Consider the following 20,592-nt stretch of genomic DNA (forward strand, 5'->3'; position numbering starts at 1 on the left):
TTATATTATTCCCGTTTCATTACATGTTGATGCCCTTTGAATGACTAGTTGACTATTTTGATTCTTTGTTATATTACTGTTGTTTTGTTTGGTTACATATTAATTCCCTTTGAATGACTAGTTCACTATATGATTCTTTGTTATATTATTTCCATTTCGTTACATATTGATGCCCTTAGAATGAGTACTTGACTATATGGTTCAATGCTGGTACAGGATCGATCGTCAGAAGCAGAAAAAGACGATCGATTTCAAGACGTTGCACCACGAGCACATCGACAAATGGCTCCTATTCCAAGAGAACGTGTATGCAAACGACGAGTCATGTACGAGCTATAGCTTCCGGGCATACCTATCTTGGTACTTAGGTGCCACACGGACCAGACTGAAGGCGCAATGGACACAAGCGGACTACACAAACATTCATTCTTCGAACAAAGAAGATACGTAGTATGACCTTGTGACCCGAGAAGGGACGGTGGTGGAGGCTGCACCAATCTTGGACCGAGTGGTACGGTCACCTAAAACTAATTTTCTGTAATAAATCAAAATCATGACCAAAATTTGACCACATGTGCCGACTAACCATTTGTTATCTTTGTTTGCAGGCCAACATGTTGAAGTAGTCCGTACTTGACATTGAACGTTTCCAAAGGACAGGAGTGGACGAGACGACACTCAACAACTTTCTTGGAGTAAGTTTGCAATTACTCCGGATATTAACATGTACCTCTCGTTGAATCTTATGCACTGACTAAATGTTGAACTCTAGAGACTAGCACATTGGCTAAGCCGTGCTGTTGCTCGTTGTGGTTGTAGGACTAGCGCGGTGATGGACGTGCACGGGCCACCAACATGAGTATCTGACACCAGAGCAAGCCTCGGCACCTCTATGCACAGAGGTGCAGGCTCCAAAGGACAGAGCTCGTCCCGATCAACAAGGGATACTTTCGAGGATATTGGTGGTGACGATGAGGAGGATGAGGCCTGGGAGATTGGACAGTCTTAGCTGCAAGACGCTCCTTTGATGCAGTTCACAGCCTGCACCACGTAGGCGGCGCCGTCCGCGTGACCTTTACACTCCAGGCACTGACGCTCTTGGTGGTAAGGGCAAGGGTAAGACTAGGAGGCACTGAGGGTTAGTTGATGGACTGTATGGATGTTACATACATTATGGATTGTTTGGACTTTGCTTATTTAGCTTGTATGGAATTTGCTTCTGATTTGTTTCTATGGACATTATGGAATGTGGACTTTGCTTCTGACTTGTATGTACCATTACATTCTCGTATTTGATGGACATGGTGGTATTCGGTGGTATCTGGTTGAATGTATCATATTGTGATGTATTATTATCATTGTGGATGCTCCTAAAACAAGAAAAGCTCTAGCGAATCTTTTCGTGAGCCATTCATCGCAGTACAAAGGCACATAAGATGATTTTATTGCAAATATGACTGTAGTAGTACGTTTATTACAACGTGTGTTGTCCAATCGGCAAAAGAATCTAGCTTTTTCATTGTGTTTTCAAATAGACTTTTCAGTCTGATTTGTAATAGTCTTTGCAGTCTGATTTTGAATAGATTTTTCAGTGTCCTTCGTAATAGGCTTTTCAGCGTGCTTCAAAATAGGCTTTTTAGTGATAGGGGCGTAGGCTTTTCAGGTGCATTCACGCCTCCACACAATGGGTAGTAAACGCGCCTTCGCCTATATATATGCATTGCTGGATGCATTGCTACTAACTTGAAAATGAGTAAAAGTGTCTGGAGGGTCATCTAGTAGAAAGGGTTTCGGCACTGGGAGAGGAAAGGGGGGAAGGAAGGGACCTCCCATTGTGTGGGAGGGGTCTCGTGGTCCTGATTTCTTTCAGGAAGTAGTGTATGAGTTTCCAGTTGAGAGCAAGAGTGATTTCACCAATGAGACACCTCTAAGAGGATACGATAACCGCAAAGAAGATTGGCCAAACTGCATGCATGGTGAGGACTGCTTAGTGCAAATGTGCACCAAGAGAATGGATGGAGGTCGTCGTTTCTTCAAACTCCCGCGAGCATGGATAATTATTACTACTATTCGTTTGTTAAATATGTTTCTCTTCTTTACTACAACTTACATGAGATTTTTGTTACAGTCTTCCGATGCTCCAGAAAACTGCAGATTCTTTAAGTGGGTCGATCCTCCTCCAATTCATCCACATCAGGAGTACATCTACTATCTGCAGAATCGTATCTTTGATCTAGAAAGGGAAGTGAGCAGCAGTAAAAAGGACAAGGAAGAGGATGTCAACAGTAATGGTGCCGGGTCACAGGAGACACCATGCACTAATCCATATTGCAACTGCTCTTGTCACAAGAAGAAGGGGCCTCCACAGCCACCGCCACCGGCGCTTGCAATGGGAGGATACTCTGGAGAAGGGTTGATGGGGTTAAGTACCACGGGTACCCCTAAGCACGGCCTTTAGGGACCAAATCATGGGTCAACCCATCTCAGCTAGACGGCCTGGCCCAGTCAGGCAAGCGAACAGCCGGGATGGGCCGGTTGGCGAGGGAGAACCCGGCGGCCCAGCAGTAAGCCGGGTCCGCGGCACGTGGCGTCCTCCCGACCCATGATGAAACAGAAGGGGTCGAGGGAGCCAAGCCGGTCCCGAGGGCTAACTCAGCCTCAAGGTGACCTGGGAAGAGGCGGGGCGGCATTAAATGCATTGGCCTCGACAAGACGTGCAGGGCGCCCCCTGCCCGACAGCCGGGGCAGGGGCGCCGCCCACAAACCGAAGGACCAAGGGGCGCCCTCAGTCAGCGAGGCCATCATGATGCCGTGATGGTCGCGCTCCCTCCACGGGGTGATGGGACAGCTCATGCTGGGTCGTCCTCCGCCGTCAGGAGTAGGGTGAGGGGGGTGCGCTGCACTAGCGGGCCCCACCTTAGACCACGTGGCAGGAAGAGGAACAAGGCGCCCGACCTCCCGAGCCCGCCGAGGGAGGCATGGCGTGCCGACCAAGGAGGAAGCCCGCCCCTGGTGCATCAGGGCAGGTGCGGGCCAGAAGTACGGTAGCGCCATCCGCTGCCACTGGGAAGGGTGCGCGGACCTAGGGACGTGTCAGGCAGCGCTGCAATCCAGGCGGATAGGTCAAGATACGGGAAGCGGCAGAGCACATTCAACGGAAGGGCCCCTTGACGGACACGTGTAGAGCAGCCAACCTCACTCCGGGGCACCAACCCCGGGGGTCGGGGCACCTCCCTTCTCACGCAATGTAGCCTAGGCCACCACATATATAAGGCGAGCTGGGCCTTCTATCGAGGACACGCAACCGGACACGCAACCACACACGCAACCCGCTTGCAAGTGCCCCGTTGTAAGCTCCCAGCATTCGAACGTGAGGAATACGAAGAACACCACCCCATATTGGACGTAGGACAGTTGCCCAAGCCATTCTAAATCCTTATCTTCGATTGTTAGCTATCGAGCCACGGAGAAGCGCGGCGCTAAATTTACTAGCCGGTGAACAAAACACTGACAAAGGGGCAACATAATTTGCTATGTGGGAACACTACTAGGAGTGACCAATCTTGCTCACATGCTCCATCTATGGCTTTGTTGTTTCGTTTAATTACCTAAGGTATGTTAGGCTTAGTCCAGGACCTCTTAACCCTTGTTTGATTGAGGTCCTCACATGCCACTTCATGTGTTGTGCGTATTCAATTATGTAATGCACTACTATGTTAGTCTTCGATTCCATTACGTTAGCTTGTTTGATTAGCTCTGCAATATTGAAATAAATATTATGACCAAAATGAAAGAAACAACAGCACACTAGTCGACTGGAAGATGCATTAAATGAAAGCACAATGAAAAGTCAAGTATATGAGAACAAAGTGGAATGTCCAGTACATGACAACATAGGAAATATTGCAATACTTGACAACTTTGGGCATGACTAAACCATAGAACTAGCAAATCTTGCATACTACCGGTGCAACAAGGCCACTTCCCCTTCCTCAATGCATCAGGATTCTCCTCCATTGCTGCTTTTGCATGGCGAACACGCTCAAACTTCTGCTCCCTCTCCTCCCTACGCTGGGCAGCATGCTTCCTTTTCACCTCTTTTTTGTGCTCCTTTTCTACTCTCTCCTCTTGGCGTCTCTTCTCCAGCAACTCCTTCCACTCCGCGTCCCACTCCTTAACTCTCCGCAGATGCTCCTTGTTCTCCTCCTTGATCTCGTGTATCGATCTAGTATAAAAAATCACATAGAGGGGGAGGGGTATGCAAAGCATGCAATAGTCACAACTAATATTTCATATGCCAAAAAATATTAAACAAATAATCAGAATTCTTACCATCAACCCAATGCGGATCTGACGTGTGTAGGGTCGAACTTATAATTGTCACACATCCAATACCTCTGGTTACACATTTCCTCTTCATCAGACTTTGCTACCTTGCAAGGATCACCATAGTAGCACATCAGCACAGGAACACCACCAGGCAGTGGCAGACGGGCGAAGGTAGTTCCCATCATCACCCTTGGTTTACTATATTTACCACGCCTTGGCATCCTAAGGTTTTATAAGACACATATTAATAACTAAACCCTAAACTCTAAGTAATGACGTAACTACGGTTCAATAGTACACAAATATAGACCAAATCAATGCATAGAAATTGAGGAGGAGGGGAGAGGATACCTTGCTCTCGAAGATCTACGGATTAAATCAAGGTTTTCAAGGTCCAATATGTCGATTGAAGAGGTTCTGCGGGTTAGGGAGACAACAGAGAATGGGGAAGAACAAATAGAAGAAGGCTCGGGCAGGAGAAGATGGCTGCGTCTTTCGAAAGCAAGGTCGGCGTCACGACTTACGGCGCCGAGCTCGGCGCTAAGATCTGTGGCGCCTACCTCGGTGCCGAGCTACCTCTATGTCAGCGCCACCTTAGCAGCCATAAGGACACCTCGGCGCCATGAGTCACGGCGCTGACCCAGGGTCCAAAACTGAGATTACGTCGCCTAAAGGATCCAAATGTACAAATTTTTAAGAAAAAGGATCAAAATGCAAAAAGTACGGCAGGGCCGGCCCTACCAGAGTACCCAGTTCCTCGAACTCTCAAAGCCGGCGCCCGAGTCACGTAGAGACGCAGCTTCTCGTTGCGGCCGTCGGATTGGAGCACCCGCCACGCGTCCTCCATCTGGAGCGGCTTGCCCAGGCCACGCTTTGCACCCCTTCTCCACGCAAAATTTCCGCCCCCCGGCACCCGCAGGCCGCCGCCGCAATCCCGCCCACCGCCAGTCCGCCGCCCGCCGTCGCGAACTCGCGGCTCGCCCGCTCCCGACTGCACCGCACGATGAGGTCCCTGCGAGCGGCGCAGACTTTCCGCTCCCTCCTCTCCGCCCGCCCGCTCCACGGCGCGGCCTCCCCAGCGGCCGCCGCCGCCGCCGCTGGCTCGAGGTGGTGCGCTCCGCTGGTGCCGCCGCCCCGCTTGCCGCCTCCTTCCCCGAGGGTGATGCCGGCCGGGGTCGCTGGCGCCGTGTCCTTCTCCCTTACCTTCGCTACTGTAGCGGCGGCGGAGGCGAAGGCGAAGGAGCGGCCGCCTACGGATCTGTTGCCGCAGAATGTGGTGCTGTACCAGTACCAGGCGTGCCCCTTCTGCAACAAGGTCAGAGGTGAGTCTTCCTTTCCTTTGCTCCAGTCTCGCGATTCTGATATCCCTCTTTCCGTTCTACGGTACGTTTGGAATTAAGTTTTCGCTGTAGAGATTTCTGGGGTTCTGGGCATAGGAGATTTTGTTCTACAAATTACTACTGGTACTAGTGTATCATATCATTGTAATTGCTACGGAAGTCCGGCGAGGGACATCCACTTGATGCAGTGCTAACTTTACTATTTAGCTTCTTGATCTGGATTAGAAAGCAAATAGACAAATAAAAGGTGAGAAAGTCTTTTGTTTTAGGACATTATGAAGATTTTTGAAGGTACATCGTGTTAAATAATCAAATGCCGGATGATTTTCTCTGTTTGCTCGTAGATGCATAAATGGACAAAATAGATGAACTTAATTCAAGAAGGGATCAAGGATCATTCATTGCAAAACAGTGCATGACCACTGCGAGGAGTACTAGTTTGCTGAAGATTTTTGTTTCAGTGTTGGTTTTTCCATGGCATAAGAGCAGGACAGTATAAATTGTCTGCTTGAAAACAATATCTTGTTCTGTTCTTGAATGTTGGTGCTCCCTCTGCCATGACACTAACCTTTTCTCCATTGCCTCCATATCAGCCTTTTTAGACTATCATGATATACCGTACAAGGTTGTGGAAGTTAATCCATTGAGCAAAAAGGAAATCAAGTGGTCTGATTACAAGAAAGTCCCTATATTGACAGTAGATGGTGAACAGCTTGTTGATTCATCAGGTTACAATGTTTTGCTCTTTTGTCCTTTTTACATCACCGTAGTTGCAAATCCCATGTTCTTTTTTCCATATGTGCTAAACAATGAATTCCTTTTGCATTTTTGTGATCTGTTTTTGGCAGATATAATCAATATACTACAGCGCAGGATCAGACCTGATGATGAACTCACAAATGAAGAAGAAGCAAAATGGCGAAGGTATCTTATTCTTAGCATTACTTTCATTCATTTCCTGTGCAGTTAGTGGTGCATGATATGATTTCATGGTGTTGGTTCTCTCATTATTTAGCTTTTGTGTTATATTGTTCTTTGTTTTTAATTTATATATATGTGTTACTAAGTTATGACTTTCCATTGCAAAATTTCTAGCGAGCACATGGTTTGGAAGTTGGAAGGAATACAGTATTTTTAAGTTAAACAAAACAAACATCAAATTAAATTTACATTGGTAAATTTCAGGTTCTGCTAGTTCCTTGAAATGTTTGCAAATAGCTTTTTTCTTAACTCCCTGCTTCCACACATGTTTGAAGAAACTTGTGCCAACCCAGCTGCCTGCAGCCCTGTACTGACCTTATCACTGTACCATTCACTACCACTATGGCCCATTGGGGCTAACTGGTATTCTATTGGAATCAGTTTTTTCAAATCCTGCTTTCCTCACCACTCTGCATGATTATGCCTGAAACCAGTGCTTAAAAAAACAGTGCCATACACAATGTGGTACAACACTTTGCTTAGTGATAGGAATTTTTTTCTAGGTGTTTTTCTGTATTTGCTTTATGTTTATTGTGTTGATATGCCAAAAGCACAGCTGGCTAGGCGCTGAGGAGCCTGACCACCCACCTATAACGTTGCAATTTTCGAAACATTGCTAGGATCGCTTGCTTGTCCGAATTTCTTTTTTCTTCTAATGTTTGTTCCTTGATCTAGGTGGGTTGATGAGCACCTTGTGCACATGTTGTCTCCTAACATATATCGGACAACTTCAGAAGCTCTAGAATCTTTTGACTACATTGCCCAACATGGTAACCTGATAAAGTCTCAACTCTGTTCTGTGTATCCTTTTATGCTTCCTTTCTTTTCATACATTGAACTTTAGAGGTGCATTTTCAGTGTCTTTTCGTCTCCCACAATAGTGAATTTGGCAAGGTGAGCACTGACCACTATCACGAATACCTGTGCAAATTTAAGCTCATGCTTCTAATTATTGAGGGCCACATAAAGCACACAATTGTAAATAGTTACATAGATTCATGGACTAAAAGGTGGTATTTGGGTGATATCAGCATGCAATCAAGTCGATATGAAGTTGTGAAATTCTGAATTCCATAATGAACAATGACGAGAAACATATCTGGATCAAATTGGATTATAATTTTTTTTGCTCTTTATTGAGTGGTTACGGACAGATCTGGATAATTTTTCATTGTTAAATATACCTATTTCTTCTTGCCACCCCCCAAATCTGGTTCCATTCATTTTATTCCAATTACCTTCATTCCACAGTAATAGCTGCTACTATTTGAGATCTTCACCACCCCATTGATTTCTAGTTTTGGTGACGACAGCCCAACACTATCTTCAGTGGAGTTCTGTGCCATCAACTAGTTTCCCCTTGCCAGATGAATAAAGTACCCATCTTCTACATATTATTTCCCCCAATCAGGTTGTGTCGTGAGAAAGATGCAGCTGTTTCTTTATGGGGGTAAAAATCCATCTAGTGAGAAGTAAAGGAATATTTGAAAATTATATGCGCTAGTGAGTTAGAGATTCAGGGTAGGTCCCCAGAAAAGGCTATTACGTCCTTTTCAGAAAGTAGGGTCCTCTGCTGGGTTGTTCCTTACTGGGTGCAAGGGGACATGAAATGTATTACAGAATATTCAGAGCTTGTGTCTCGTTGTTCACTTTGACCTCAATACAATTGTGAAGCCTTCTTCTGTATCTTGGCAAATATGAAGGACAAGCACACCATTACCTTTAATCTTTTAGTTAGATTCTGATCTATGAAATCCATTTTGCGAGTTGCATACGCAGATAGTGTTAACCATGGCAGCATCATGTCTAGTGTCAGAAGAATAATTTTCTCTTTGGTGGTTGCATCTAACAGCTAGTGACTCTTCTTAACTTTGCAGAGATATTGCACTTAAAACTTCATCTCAATTTATTTTACAGCTGCACATACATAATGTTTTTGCCTTCTTTGTTTGGTGATTTTATATTGGCTCAGAAATGCCAGCACATACATTGAATTGCTTGGATGGTTTTTCCTTTTTGCTCCATACACAATATCTGACACAAACATTTTGATCTTGTGAAACCAGCAAACAAACAGCATAAGAGTGAAGTCTTGATCATTGATGAACCTTGATTGCTTTTTGTGCCTAATACATTTTGCAAATAAACACATTTTCTAATACGCAGTCAATGCTGGGTTGTTTCCTATACGTCTGTCTAGAAAAAATTGTGCAATTTTGTTCTCTGATTTCTCTCCCGATGAGTTTAGCTATTGAGGAAAGAAACTATTAGAAAATTGTACTGTACCAACTGATGTGATGACTACTCAAATTTACTTTGCGTGAGACATGATTTTGTTACTTGTTTCACAAACAATATGGTCTTATCCTTTGTGGTGCAGGTAATTTCAGTTTTACAGAGAGGTTTGCTGTGAAGTATGCTGGTGCTGCAGCTATGTACATGGTATCGAAGAAGCTAAAGAAGAAATACAATATTACTGATGAGCGTGCTTCGTTGTATGATGCTGCCAACACATGGGTTGAAGCCCTGAATGGAAGAGAATTCCTAGGTATCCTATTTATTCATTTGCAAAGAAATAAAATGCATAGAAAGAGGGAAATAGTAGAGATGCGTTGATTTTCTTGAACCAGTAGTAACGGTGTGGTTGTTTTATCTTGGTACATATTCCTCCAGGTGGCTCGAAGCCTAACTTGGCAGACCTTGCCGTCTTCGGTGTTTTGAGACCTATTCGGTACTTGAGAGCAGGAAAGGATATGGTTGAGAATACTCAAATCGGCGAGTGGTACCAGCGAATGGAAAATGCAGTTGGAGAACCATCAAGAATCCAGGAGTAGAAGGAAACTATAATTTTGACATCGGAATATGTCCTAAACACCAAACTATTCAAAATTTTGCCAAAATCTAGTGTATGAAATAATTCTTTGCCATATACGATGCACGGAGGAAATGTGTTTTGACCTGAAAACACCGTTGTGGTTGTTTGGAATCGGACAATGGGGTGCAACTTTGAATACCTCGGCGGAACCGAGTGTTTTGACCTGGAAACATGGTTGTGGTTGTTTCTGGTGATGTGGTCTGACGATATGCTCCGATTTTGAAGGAATAAAAATGTCGGATGATGTCCGTGTACCTACAGTTTGTCAGAGCATCAATTTATTAGTACTGGAGTAGCGATGACGAGGTGACGGCCAGGTGGTTAGGATCATGCCACTCCCTCTCCTCCGTTAGTTTATTTTAGCATTATCTTAAGCTAAACTTCTCTAACTTGGATCGAGGGTATAGAAAACTACAATTAACGTTTGTAACATTAAATTAGATTTCTTGGGGGTCAGTGATGAACAGATACGAAAAGAACACAAGCAATTTTCTTGTACAAGAAAAGGAGTTATTATTGGTCACTATATGGTCAGGGAATACTAAACGAGCAGTAGCCCAAGAAGGAAACTAGAGAAAGTAACTAAACCTATACGGCAGGGATTAAGGAACAAAGCAATGCTGTGCTGATCTAAACATGTAAATTCGCGGAAGTGGATGCAGTGAACAGTGCTGGCCGGGCACGGTGGATCAAATCAGATAGATACATGCATGGTGAATGGTGATGAACTGCATTATCACTTTCAGGGATCACGCTACATAAGCAATGATAATAGGAGTCTGCATCCATGTCCTTAACCAGGGGTGTGAATTAATGAACCTTAGGTGTATATTCTATCCTCTTTAGTTCAAATATTTGTGCTATTTTTCCAAAATTTCAGAAGAAGTAGTATAAATATTTGAACTAAAAATGGTTGGAGATGCACCTATGGGTCACCAATTTACACCCGCATCCTCAACAACCTTGAATTCTACCATTACATGTCTACATCAGAACAGTTGACAGACTCGAGAGCTCTGTAAGAACTTCGTTCTCATATGTATTTCATTTTACCCAAGGATGAATTCAAGCTTCAAAAGAGATACATTCACATCCTTCAAAATGTCATAGACTCTGGTTCAGACTCTGGTTCAAAATATCTTTCAGCACAGCTATATGGTACTGAAGCTGAGCTAGAATACAACATGGTCGGTGAAACTCCAGTTTATGCTGAATGAAGAGCACAAGAGCATAACAAAGAAAAACATGGTCCAGTTCAACACAATTGTCATTATCAAGATGGCCGCATCACAGTTGAATAATAACGCAGCCTTCGAGAGAAACTCCAACACCTGCTCTAACCAGCTCTTCATATCGATTTAGGCCTTGTTTAGATTGCAAGTTTATATAACAGTTGGAACTTTTTGCTACTGTAGCACTTTCGTTTGTATTTGACAAATTTTATCTAATTATGGACTAACTAGGCTTAAAAGATTCGTCTCGTGATGTACAATTAAACTGTGCAATTAGTTATTTTTTTTACATACATTTACTGCTCCATGCATGTGTCCCAAAATTGATGTGATGGAGAAAGAGTGTAAAAATTTGGAATTTGGAAGCGATCTAAACGGGGCCTTAGTATGACAGTTTTTCTTTTGAAACGGATTTAGTATGACAGTATATGAAGAGAATTTGGAGTGTTCATTCGTATTGATGGGCTTGTGTTCAAAAATTGAATCAGAGATGGCTTAGTAAAAGGCACCTCCCACAGTCAAAACAAGATCCATACACCAAATTAAACAGCACAGTAGAATAGCACCAAACAAAGATTAAATCAGCCGTTCTGTATCGCCGGAATCTGCACCGGGCACGGCGGATGCACATACGGGAACAAGTAAGCTCGAGCCGCGAAGCAACCGTGTGCGCACAGCGGATCCATGGTGCCGTGCTCGATGGAGTAGGCGGCCACCCCCGCAGGCAAGGCCAGGAAGACGACGTCGACGTCGGTCGGGTGGAAGCCGACCGGCTTGACGCGGGGCTGAAGCTAGGTTGCGTCCGCGTTCAGTCCCAGCAGCTCCCTGATGCCAACCCGGTGCGCCAGCCTCCACGCGCGGCCTCCGTCGTCGGCGAGTCCCACACCTCGAGCTCCGCCGCGTCGGCACGCGCGTACCGGAGCCCCCCGCCGCCGCCGTGGCGCTCCCCTATGCAGCGCTTCGACCTGGCGCCGCTCTCCGGCAGGTGGATGACCCGGAGGGAGTCGCCGGCGCTGTCGTACGCTATGGCGGTCCTGCCGTCGCGCTGGATCCAGTAGGCGGCGCCGCTCTGGCCCAGTGCCGGCCGGCGGCGGAAGTCGTGCTCGAAGGGGTGGGACGAGCACCTGTATAGTGACGCCATCCGGCTCCTCCAGGTGCCGGTGTCCGAGGAGAAGATCTTCAGCCCAAGGAACGTGTCTTCAATCTGCCACTCCTCGATGACTACCAACTGGAACCGCGGGGCGGCGCCGTGCCCGCCGCCGTCGGTGCCCGCCGCCGCCGTCACCGTCAGGAGCCCGCACAGCGGCTTGAAGCAGAGGTCCCGCAGCTCCGGGAGAGCTGTCTGCTGCCGTGTCACCGGGTTGCAGACGAAGTACCGCGCCGCCGGCCAGGTGGAGCCCCTGGAGCACAGCAGCAGGCCGTCGGCCGCCGAGTGCACGATGGCCATGCCGTCCTCGGCGAGGTCCGCACCCGGCACGAGCTCCGCCCCCCGGCATGGCGGGGGCGGTGAGGAAGCGTGGGAAAACCCCGGGCTGTTCGGCAGCAGGCCGCAAGAAGGCGCCGGCGCGCCGCCAGTAGCGGGCGGCGAAGCCGGGGCTGCGGGCGAGGGCCTTGTAGCGGCGGGAGGTGGCGCCGAGGCGGAGGAGGCTCTTGGGCGGCAGGCGCGGGAGGATCTCCTCCACCAGCAGAGTGTCGCACTGAGCATCCATGGATGCGGATGATGCGCCGCCTCCGGTGGATGTCATCGCCGATCGAAAGAGGCTGCCTCGCGGCATCGAACAATACCATCGCTGGAACCGAATATATAGACTGTTGTGCAGTGGCGGATTTGGGCCTAGGACCACGGGCCTAGGCGTGGCCCAAATTTCCTCATATATCTCTACAATTAAAAAAACTCAAGTGGTGAAAGTTTTTTCGCTCGTACCGCGGATCTTCGAAAACTGCCGTCTCACCAAAAGTTCCCTCATGCCATCGGATCACATTCCTTTTCCCGTCAAACACCGAGCATCGTGCGATCACATTCCTTCTTCCCCACGATCAGCACGGGGCACGATCACCACGGAGGCGCGAACATCAGGGACGCGCGATCAGCAGGGAGGCGCGACGAGGACGGCGGCGCGAACCCATCGGCGCGATCAGCAGGGAGGTGCGATGAGGACAGTGGCGCGATGAGGGCGGTGGGGCGATCCACGATATGTTGGTGGGGACGGCTCTCCGCTCTCCGCCTCCGCAACCCTTCCCTACCCTGCGATGACGTGCCGCCGCCTTGCGGAGCTCTGGCCTGCCGCCCTCCCATCCATTGGACCGCGCCGCCGCCGCCCTCCCCTCCATTCGCGCGGATCGATTAGCCTCCATTCCGTTGTGCGCGCTCGCGGAACCGCTGAACTCCAGCCGCGCGGATCGACGGGCCGCGCCGCCACCGCTCGCCGCTCCCGCCTTGCATCAACGTCGTGTAGAGGCTGGGACAGTCAGCCATCTATCCCGTCGTAGGGTGAGCCACCACCGCCGTGTCAACCCATACGAGCCACTCTTGCGGACTGCCGCGCTCCAGACTACCATGTCCCCGCCGGCCAACAACGTCTCCAAGCCATTACACCAGGTCCGTTCCCGTGGCCTCCCACTCGCTGTGCCGCGCCGCCTCACAGCGCTTGCGGCCAGGACGTAGAGCCGCCGCACCGATGCCGTGCCCCTGCCTCCTCTGTCGCTAGTGCCACTCCTCCTCCACAGCTGGCCCCCATCCTCCGCCCGCCTCTACATCTCTCTCCTGCTCCCGCCGGCGGAGGCAATGTGGAGGGGCGGCGAAGGAGCAATGGAGTACGAGAGACCGCGGTTAGTGGATGGGGGCTTCGCCCAAGGGATTTACAAGAAGCCGAATTAGATGGGGCGCTTAGAGGGCTCCTCTTCCCCAAACCGCCGGGCTCGAGCTCTAGGCGCTTGTGGCCGCCGGCCTGGCTCCACGCGCGCCCCTAGGCTGCAAGCAGCAGCACGAGTTCCACTACCTGACACTCACCTTGTAAAAGGACCGTGATGTCGTCTAGAGCGGCTGGTGGTGAATACACGCACCTACAAATTTTCACTCTAAAGCAGAGGATAAAATTCACTACCTGCCAAACCCGGAACTTCCGAATTTGAGCATGGTAGTAGATGAACTCAGAACTTATTGTTTTTGGAAACCGAAACTTTCGGATTTACACAGAGCAGAGTGAACACAATAAACCTAGTGCGAGTAAATGGATACAAGTTTAAACCTCAGATATAGAGTAGGCTCAGTGGAGTTTCTGGAACAGATCCACATGATCCCTGCACGTACAAAAACAACAATCTCTATAAAACACAAGTGTCCAATGGAGGGCACCTCAAATCCATAAGATAATATCAAACACAATTGACATAAGGATTTTTACCAAAGTTCGGATTCACTGCATGTGCTGCACAAGCTCACTGAATTCTACTCTCCGTTGAGGAGCTCCGCAAAGCCTCCCAGCCAAGACGCTACACAAGCACACCTTGGCCTTCCACTATCTTGATTCCCTTCCCTTGCGGAGGTAGAAACCGACCCTTACAAATTTCCCGCGATAGCCCACACAATTGGGTGCTCACCGGGTAACACCTAGCCGTCTAGGAGCCAAAGCTCCAAGAGTAAAAAAAATGCGAAACACACGATTTTGGTCAAACTGAAGTGCTTAAGGTTTGTTGTGCTCTATGTTGTTCTCAAGCTTTCACTCTCTCAAACCCAATTCAAAGATATTACAAGAATCACACAATCTTACAAAGAGAGGTTGAGGAGAGCTCAACAAGGCTTTCTTAGGACGACCAGCAAGCAGCTAAACAATGTCTGGATCGGCAGCCCACCAAGGAGGGGGCTCCAGTAGCTAGGTCCAAACAAACTAGCTGTTATGTAATAGTTAGAACCCGGAACTTTCGAGTTTTCAAACCAACTAGCCGTTAGTGCCACATATGCAAAACCCGGAACTGCTAGTTTGCCCCTGTTAGTTCCATCCAACATGCACTTGATATTTTTTTTGTGTCTCTCTCAACTCACTTGGGTTACTTGAGCACTGAGACTAAACCAAAACATAATGTGATGCATCCCTCTTGATAGTACGGTATACCTATACTCAAGATCAAAGATAGATTACATTTCAACCACTTGAGCTTCTTAAAAGTGTATCATGCCATGCCTTGATCATTCACAATCTGAGGAGTGCATCAAATTTGGTTTCTATAACTTGAGCTTAACTTTCTTGAGCTAGTGACTTGAACCATCATCTTTAAATGAAATCCACTTCAAGTTCAAATCACCATCTTCATAATAAGATTCTAGAAAGATTGATACCTACTAATATGAACACCATACATGACCAAGATTCTTCAAGTTGAATCCAAAGAAAGTTTGTTCACCCTAGCGTTGGTGCCTCGGCATAAACCAATTGCCTTCGCCAAGCTTAGTCCCTTGAAACACTATCCCTTCGCCATGCTTCGTCTAGTGCTATGATTTTATCAACAAGCTTCATTTGGATATGAGAATAAATAGTTATCATCAAACACGTGACACAATCCATATAGTACTCATTGCTTGTCAATATCATCACTTTAATCATAGCCTAGTCACAAGTCTTGTTACATGAGCCTTTTATCTTTATTATCAATATATTTTATCACAAAGAATCCATTGATATGAAAATCAATTCCTGCTCATATACTTAACAAGATCATTAGTTTTTGGTGGTGTCATTGAATTCACCAAAATCCACTTGGGGACTAGATGCACTTTCAATCTTCCCCTTTTTATCATTGATGACAACACCGATTAAAGCTTACAAAAGATATGTAAATGAAGCTTTTGAATTCTCAGATTTAGAAAAGAGCTTCCTCTAAATATGTGTATTGAATGGAATTCAACACTTTCGGCCTCAAATGCCCTTTTGCACATATTCACATGAAAACATTGAGCTCCCCCTAAATCTCAGCATCCGTGGGGGTGCAAAACAAGTGTGTGTTCAAATAATATGTGATGCATATGACAAATATCTCACACAACAGCAAGATAAAAAAATTAATCAGTTCTATCAGCCGGAATCCGAAACTTCCGGATTGAATACTCGGAACCTCCGGGTTTGCCAAGCAGAACTGGCTAAAAATAATATTTCATTGTAACAAATCATTTCAACAAACTAACATGCATCAAGTCTTAATTTAAAGCACTAAACAGGGTTCATCACACAATAGGAGACATTAAAGTTATTCTCAACTCCACACGAGCTAAAACAGATTTATTACATCGTATGTGGCATGCCACACCCAAATCCGGAACTGCCAGATTTGGAAACTCGGAACTTTCAAGTTTGCCTGGGCAGAAACACTGACATAAGCTTTAGTCTCAACTTCTTTTCCCCCTTTATCATCCATCACCAACAAAGCCCTGAGGGAAGTCCATCTGCAAGCTTCTACTGCTGATCATCGTCTTAATCATCATTTTGAAAACCATGTCCACTTATTCCTTGACCGGGATCACCAAGATGTTGTCCAAATATCCAAGATCCAAGACCCTCAGCACCAATGACATTTGGATCATAAGGAAGCTGCTGAGGCATAAATGGAGGTGGTAGAGGCATAGGAGCAGCGGAGGGATCAACATATGTAGGATTAAAATAGAAGGTACTAGGAAATAATCCACTACCATAGAGTTGTCCCCAATAATCTTCTTGTTGATATCTTGTGTTAAGTTGCTCCAAATTTTCAGGTTCACTTTGCTTTCCTTCGTAGCCAATAGGAGAGGGAGGATCATTTGGCAAAGTCACTTCTTGCATTTTCTTTAACCTAAGGTGTCTTTCTTCCTTCTTTGCCTCTCCTTGTGTACAACATCATTTATGGATTTGCACATTCCAAATATCAAATTAAATATTTTTCTTATTGGAGGTGGAGGATTTTCCCAATTTTGCCCCTAGAGCCACCACGCTTTGAATGAGAGCGAGAGGGAACATGTGGTGCATTAGGTACATGAGTGGAAGCTGTAGGGATATCCCCACCTTCACCTTGGGCAGCAGCTTGCTGCCTTGCTTGCTCCTCTAATTGAGCTAAAGTGGGTTCAGGATGATAATCCTTCTTGATGTCAATAGGAGTGTGCACATAATCACACTCAAATCTCTTGTTTGTCTTTTGTTCAATCATGTACATGAGATAAGCACCATAACCACAACACTTTTGAGGTGATTCCAAAATAGACTTGATTTCCTCCCAAATGTAGTCAAACATGCTAAACTCCAGCTTACTAGAACATAGAGCTAGCAATAAATTTCTTCTAAAGGCTGAGATGTTGTGAGCAGCACCATCTCTTAGAGCAAATGTCTTTCGAAAGAACTTGTTGAGATAGCCATAGAATGAAATCAAACCTTTAGGACCACCATACTCCCACTTTCTCCTAGGCAAGTACATGTCCTTCATGTCTTCTTTGGGAAGATGTGACCCAATATGGAAACTGTTACGCCCATAGTCAGCTTTCCCAAATCCAAACATGGCAAGCAACTCAAAGTAATTAATCTTGTACCATTTGCCTGTTAGAAATATGCCTTAGAGGTAATCATAGAGATGATAATATTTCATTGTATCCATGATATATTATGTGTTCAATGAATATCCATGAAAGACAACTTGTATTGATTGATAATTATGTGAATTGTTTGTGAGACTCTTTACTGTATGGTTATTCTAAAGTTGTTCCTAGTCGGAGTTTATATATGGACACACAAGAATATTAGACTAGCACATGTATTAGTTGATGATTGTGTTTCACAAGTCATATGATATGGAGATGTCAAACTAATAATGTGGGCGCATGTATGACATGAGGCTGGACCGACCCAACTCGAGAAATAGTGATTTCTTATTACACAATGTGTACGCTGTGTTCTTAGACATGAGATTGTCGCATGTACTCAAGATGTGAACCGACCTACTTAGGAGCCATCAAACGTACTCCGCAATTGGGTAGTCATAAAGGTGGTTCTCGTGCTGTGAGACATGGTCAGTCAAGATGAGATTTGCCCCTCTCTACTTGAGAGAGATATCTCTGGGCCCCTCAAGTGATTAGATCAAGAAATGTTTGGCCGTGCTAGGGTTAAGTGTTAACCAAGGATTCCGGACCATGGCATCGAGAAGGAGAGGTCAGCTTGGAGCTAGACCAAATATCGTGAGGCAAAGGGAATACCATGTATATGAGATTGTGACGGCTCGTCTGCTATGATCTTTGCATGCGCATAGGAGTTGACATGTCTTGCTAGAGGCCGCTGTCAAGTATTGGTCGAGTAGGAGTATTCGGGCCATGTCTATTCACGCGTGAGCCCAAAGGGTCACATACTTAAGGGGCTGGAAGTCTAATGAGGATATGATCCGAATTAGACTGGGCTTAGGTGCACTAATGGGCCTCGATTAGGAAGCTCATTAGTGGGCACCTATAGAAGAAGGGGTGGGGGTGCATGGAGGGGCTAACCCTAATTCCACACCTGCTGGCAGCCGCTTGTTCCCACGCTCGCGCCCACGGTTGCCCTCGTGGACCTAGCAGTCCGGAGTGCGATGCTTCTTCCCCGTACGTGTGGATACCTTGGAGGTGCTGCATTTGCTGCACGAGGACGAGCCACACGTGAGGAGGTCTTGCAACTGCACTACCGACGACCGACTGCACTACCTCGACGCGCTACAGAAGTTCCGAACCGGCGCGTCTAGTTGTAATTCCGTGATCTATAACAGCAGTTTTCCTGGTTTATGCGGTGGAAATTTTTGTTTATCACTAGTATAGCCCACCTCATATCTCTTCATTGCCTTCGGTCATCCAACGGACCATCTCACATCTCCGTCCTTCTCAAAATAACAAGTGGCATAGAATTGAGCGATGATCTCATTGTTCCAATCATATTTGAAGCCCATTATTTTGTATATATGCTTTTCCTTGTATTGTGCAATAATCTCATTAAAAATAGGATCCTGCATTTCCTCAAATTTTTGCCAATCCACATATTGAGAGCGAGCAACCTTATATTTCTTGCTGAGTATAGCACTCTCATGAAAGTCTTGATGAAATTTGGTTTGGAATTCTACGCTTCTTCCCTTTCTAAAATTGAATGGATTTTTCCCTCTTTCTTTTCTTGCTTTCACTATCATCCCCCTTTTCATGTAGTCAACTTTGATATAGTCATGAGGGACACTAGGCTTTCTCATCACAACCTCAGTCACAAAGATAAGCTATTCGAACTGCACATTTTCATTCTCTTCCTCACTTCACCATGTTGACCACTAGCATTTCCACGACCATTTCTACTACTAGCACCATGACCACCACCACTGCTGCTGCCTCTCATGAACCTACCACTCCTTTTTAACCCAAAAGGAGACATTTTATATGTCTCATCATCTTCCTCCCAATCATCACTAGATGTGTCATTGCTGCTACCACTACCACTGCCACTGTTTTGCTCTTGAATTTCTGCAGATGGTTCATCATCAATATGCAAAGTGCCTCTAGCATGTTGCCTCATTGATCTCCTTGTTCCAATAGGGACATTTGGATTTTTGGTCCTTCTCCGTAGAACAAATCCATCACCACCTTCAGGACGCTCTGTGAACACAGAAGGACACTAAGAACTTAGAGCATGATTGATTTGGGCAGAATGACTAGAGAGAGTGAGTGATATGAACAGGTTGTGTGCTCTCTGTGTATATCCGGAACTTCCAAGTTGTGATACCCGGAACTTCCGAGTATGCATAGAGAGATACCCAAAAATGTTCAGGAAAGTGAGGAAAAATTCTCTAGATGGCATAGACTAAGGCATAGAACTACTCCATAAATTTTAGGCATGATTTATCTTGTGAATGGCCATGAAATAGGGGGTCTCTACACAACTCGGAACTTCCGGACTGTGAAACCCGGAAATTTCGGGTTCTGCAGAGAAACCCTAGTTCATGTTTAGGAAAATCCACCATGGAAGCTCAAATCCATCACATGGAGCAGCAACTAGGGTGCAAATGTAGCTGATCTACTCGAGAAATCGAAAAGAGCAACCCTAGGTAAGGAGATCGGGTGATGGCATTAATTTTGTACCTTGACTCATGATGTAAAGGATTTGAAATTGAATCCGAAAGAGGAATCCGGAATCTCTGGATTGAAACCACCAAGAACTGGCCTTCACTCCTTAAAATCCTTGGCCAAACCTCCAAGTCGCCCCAATGTCGCCTCTCTCAAACAATATAAAGTAGAGCTGAGATGTGGGAGAGAGAATGAGAGAGGAGGAGGTATGTCACGGGTCCAATAGGGATATACCTTTTGAAATCCAGAACTTCCGGGTTGTAGAACCTGGAACTTCCGGGTTTCACTTGATCCTGGGGTACAAACTAAAATTTTTGAGAATTTGAGGGATGGGATCATTTTGCTGGGAGAATGTGGGTTCCATAACTTTAGATATCCAATTAGAATAGGAACCCTAGCCTAGATTTTGGATTTGCACAAGGATTTGGAGATGAGATAGAATTTTCCAACATATAGACCTTGAGATAAGATTTGATTAGATCCTATGGACTTGAGAGAGTCTTGTCACTTGTGGTTAGCCATAAAACAATTAGAGGTAACCATAACCACAAGATGACTTGACATGGTCACAAAGACCAAAAAACAAATAAGTTTCCAAAAAGCACACACACCTAGCATACTAGTTGGATTTTTTTTGAAAAATCTATCCTATACCACTCAAGCATTCAGCAATTCAAATCAAGCACCATCCTTAGCATATTTAGCCCATACCTTACATGATTTTAAAGTTCTCTTGACACTAAGTCAAATGGATGA

The 20,592-nt window shown here is 46.0% G+C and overlaps 2 protein-coding genes across 5 annotated transcripts; one reads left to right on the plus strand and one right to left on the minus strand.

The window, feature by feature from the left end:
• The first annotated feature begins 5,169 nt into the window (after window positions 1–5,169).
• On the plus strand, window positions 5,170–9,779 carry LOC112896020 (prostaglandin E synthase 2). Of its 4 annotated transcripts, none has more exons than XM_025964055.1 (6): window positions 5,170–5,651; window positions 6,263–6,397; window positions 6,518–6,593; window positions 7,326–7,420; window positions 9,031–9,198; window positions 9,314–9,474. In XM_025964055.1, exons 1-6 carry the CDS (start codon window positions 5,333–5,335, stop codon window positions 9,337–9,339), a joined length of 819 nt encoding a protein of 272 aa, XP_025819840.1. In that variant the 5' UTR covers window positions 5,170–5,332; the 3' UTR covers window positions 9,340–9,474. The 4 variants fall into 4 exon arrangements, with proteins under 4 accessions (XP_025819840.1, XP_025819838.1, XP_025819841.1 ...); XM_025964054.1 differs by having other exon boundaries at window positions 5,177–5,651; window positions 9,324–9,779; XM_025964053.1 differs by having other exon boundaries at window positions 5,171–5,651; window positions 6,263–6,593; window positions 9,324–9,779.
• A 1,454-nt stretch (window positions 9,780–11,233) lies between these two features.
• Window positions 11,234–12,512, minus strand: LOC112895381. The gene has a single exon (XM_025963333.1). The coding sequence runs from the start codon at window positions 12,460–12,462 to the stop codon at window positions 11,566–11,568; it is 897 nt and encodes a 298-aa protein (XP_025819118.1). The 5' UTR covers window positions 12,463–12,512; the 3' UTR covers window positions 11,234–11,565.
• Window positions 12,513–20,592: the final 8,080 nt, after the last annotated feature.

The sequence above is a fragment of the Panicum hallii genome, chromosome 5 (assembly GCF_002211085.1).
Source record: "Panicum hallii strain FIL2 chromosome 5, PHallii_v3.1, whole genome shotgun sequence".
Lineage (NCBI taxonomy): Eukaryota > Viridiplantae > Streptophyta > Magnoliopsida > Poales > Poaceae > Panicum > Panicum hallii.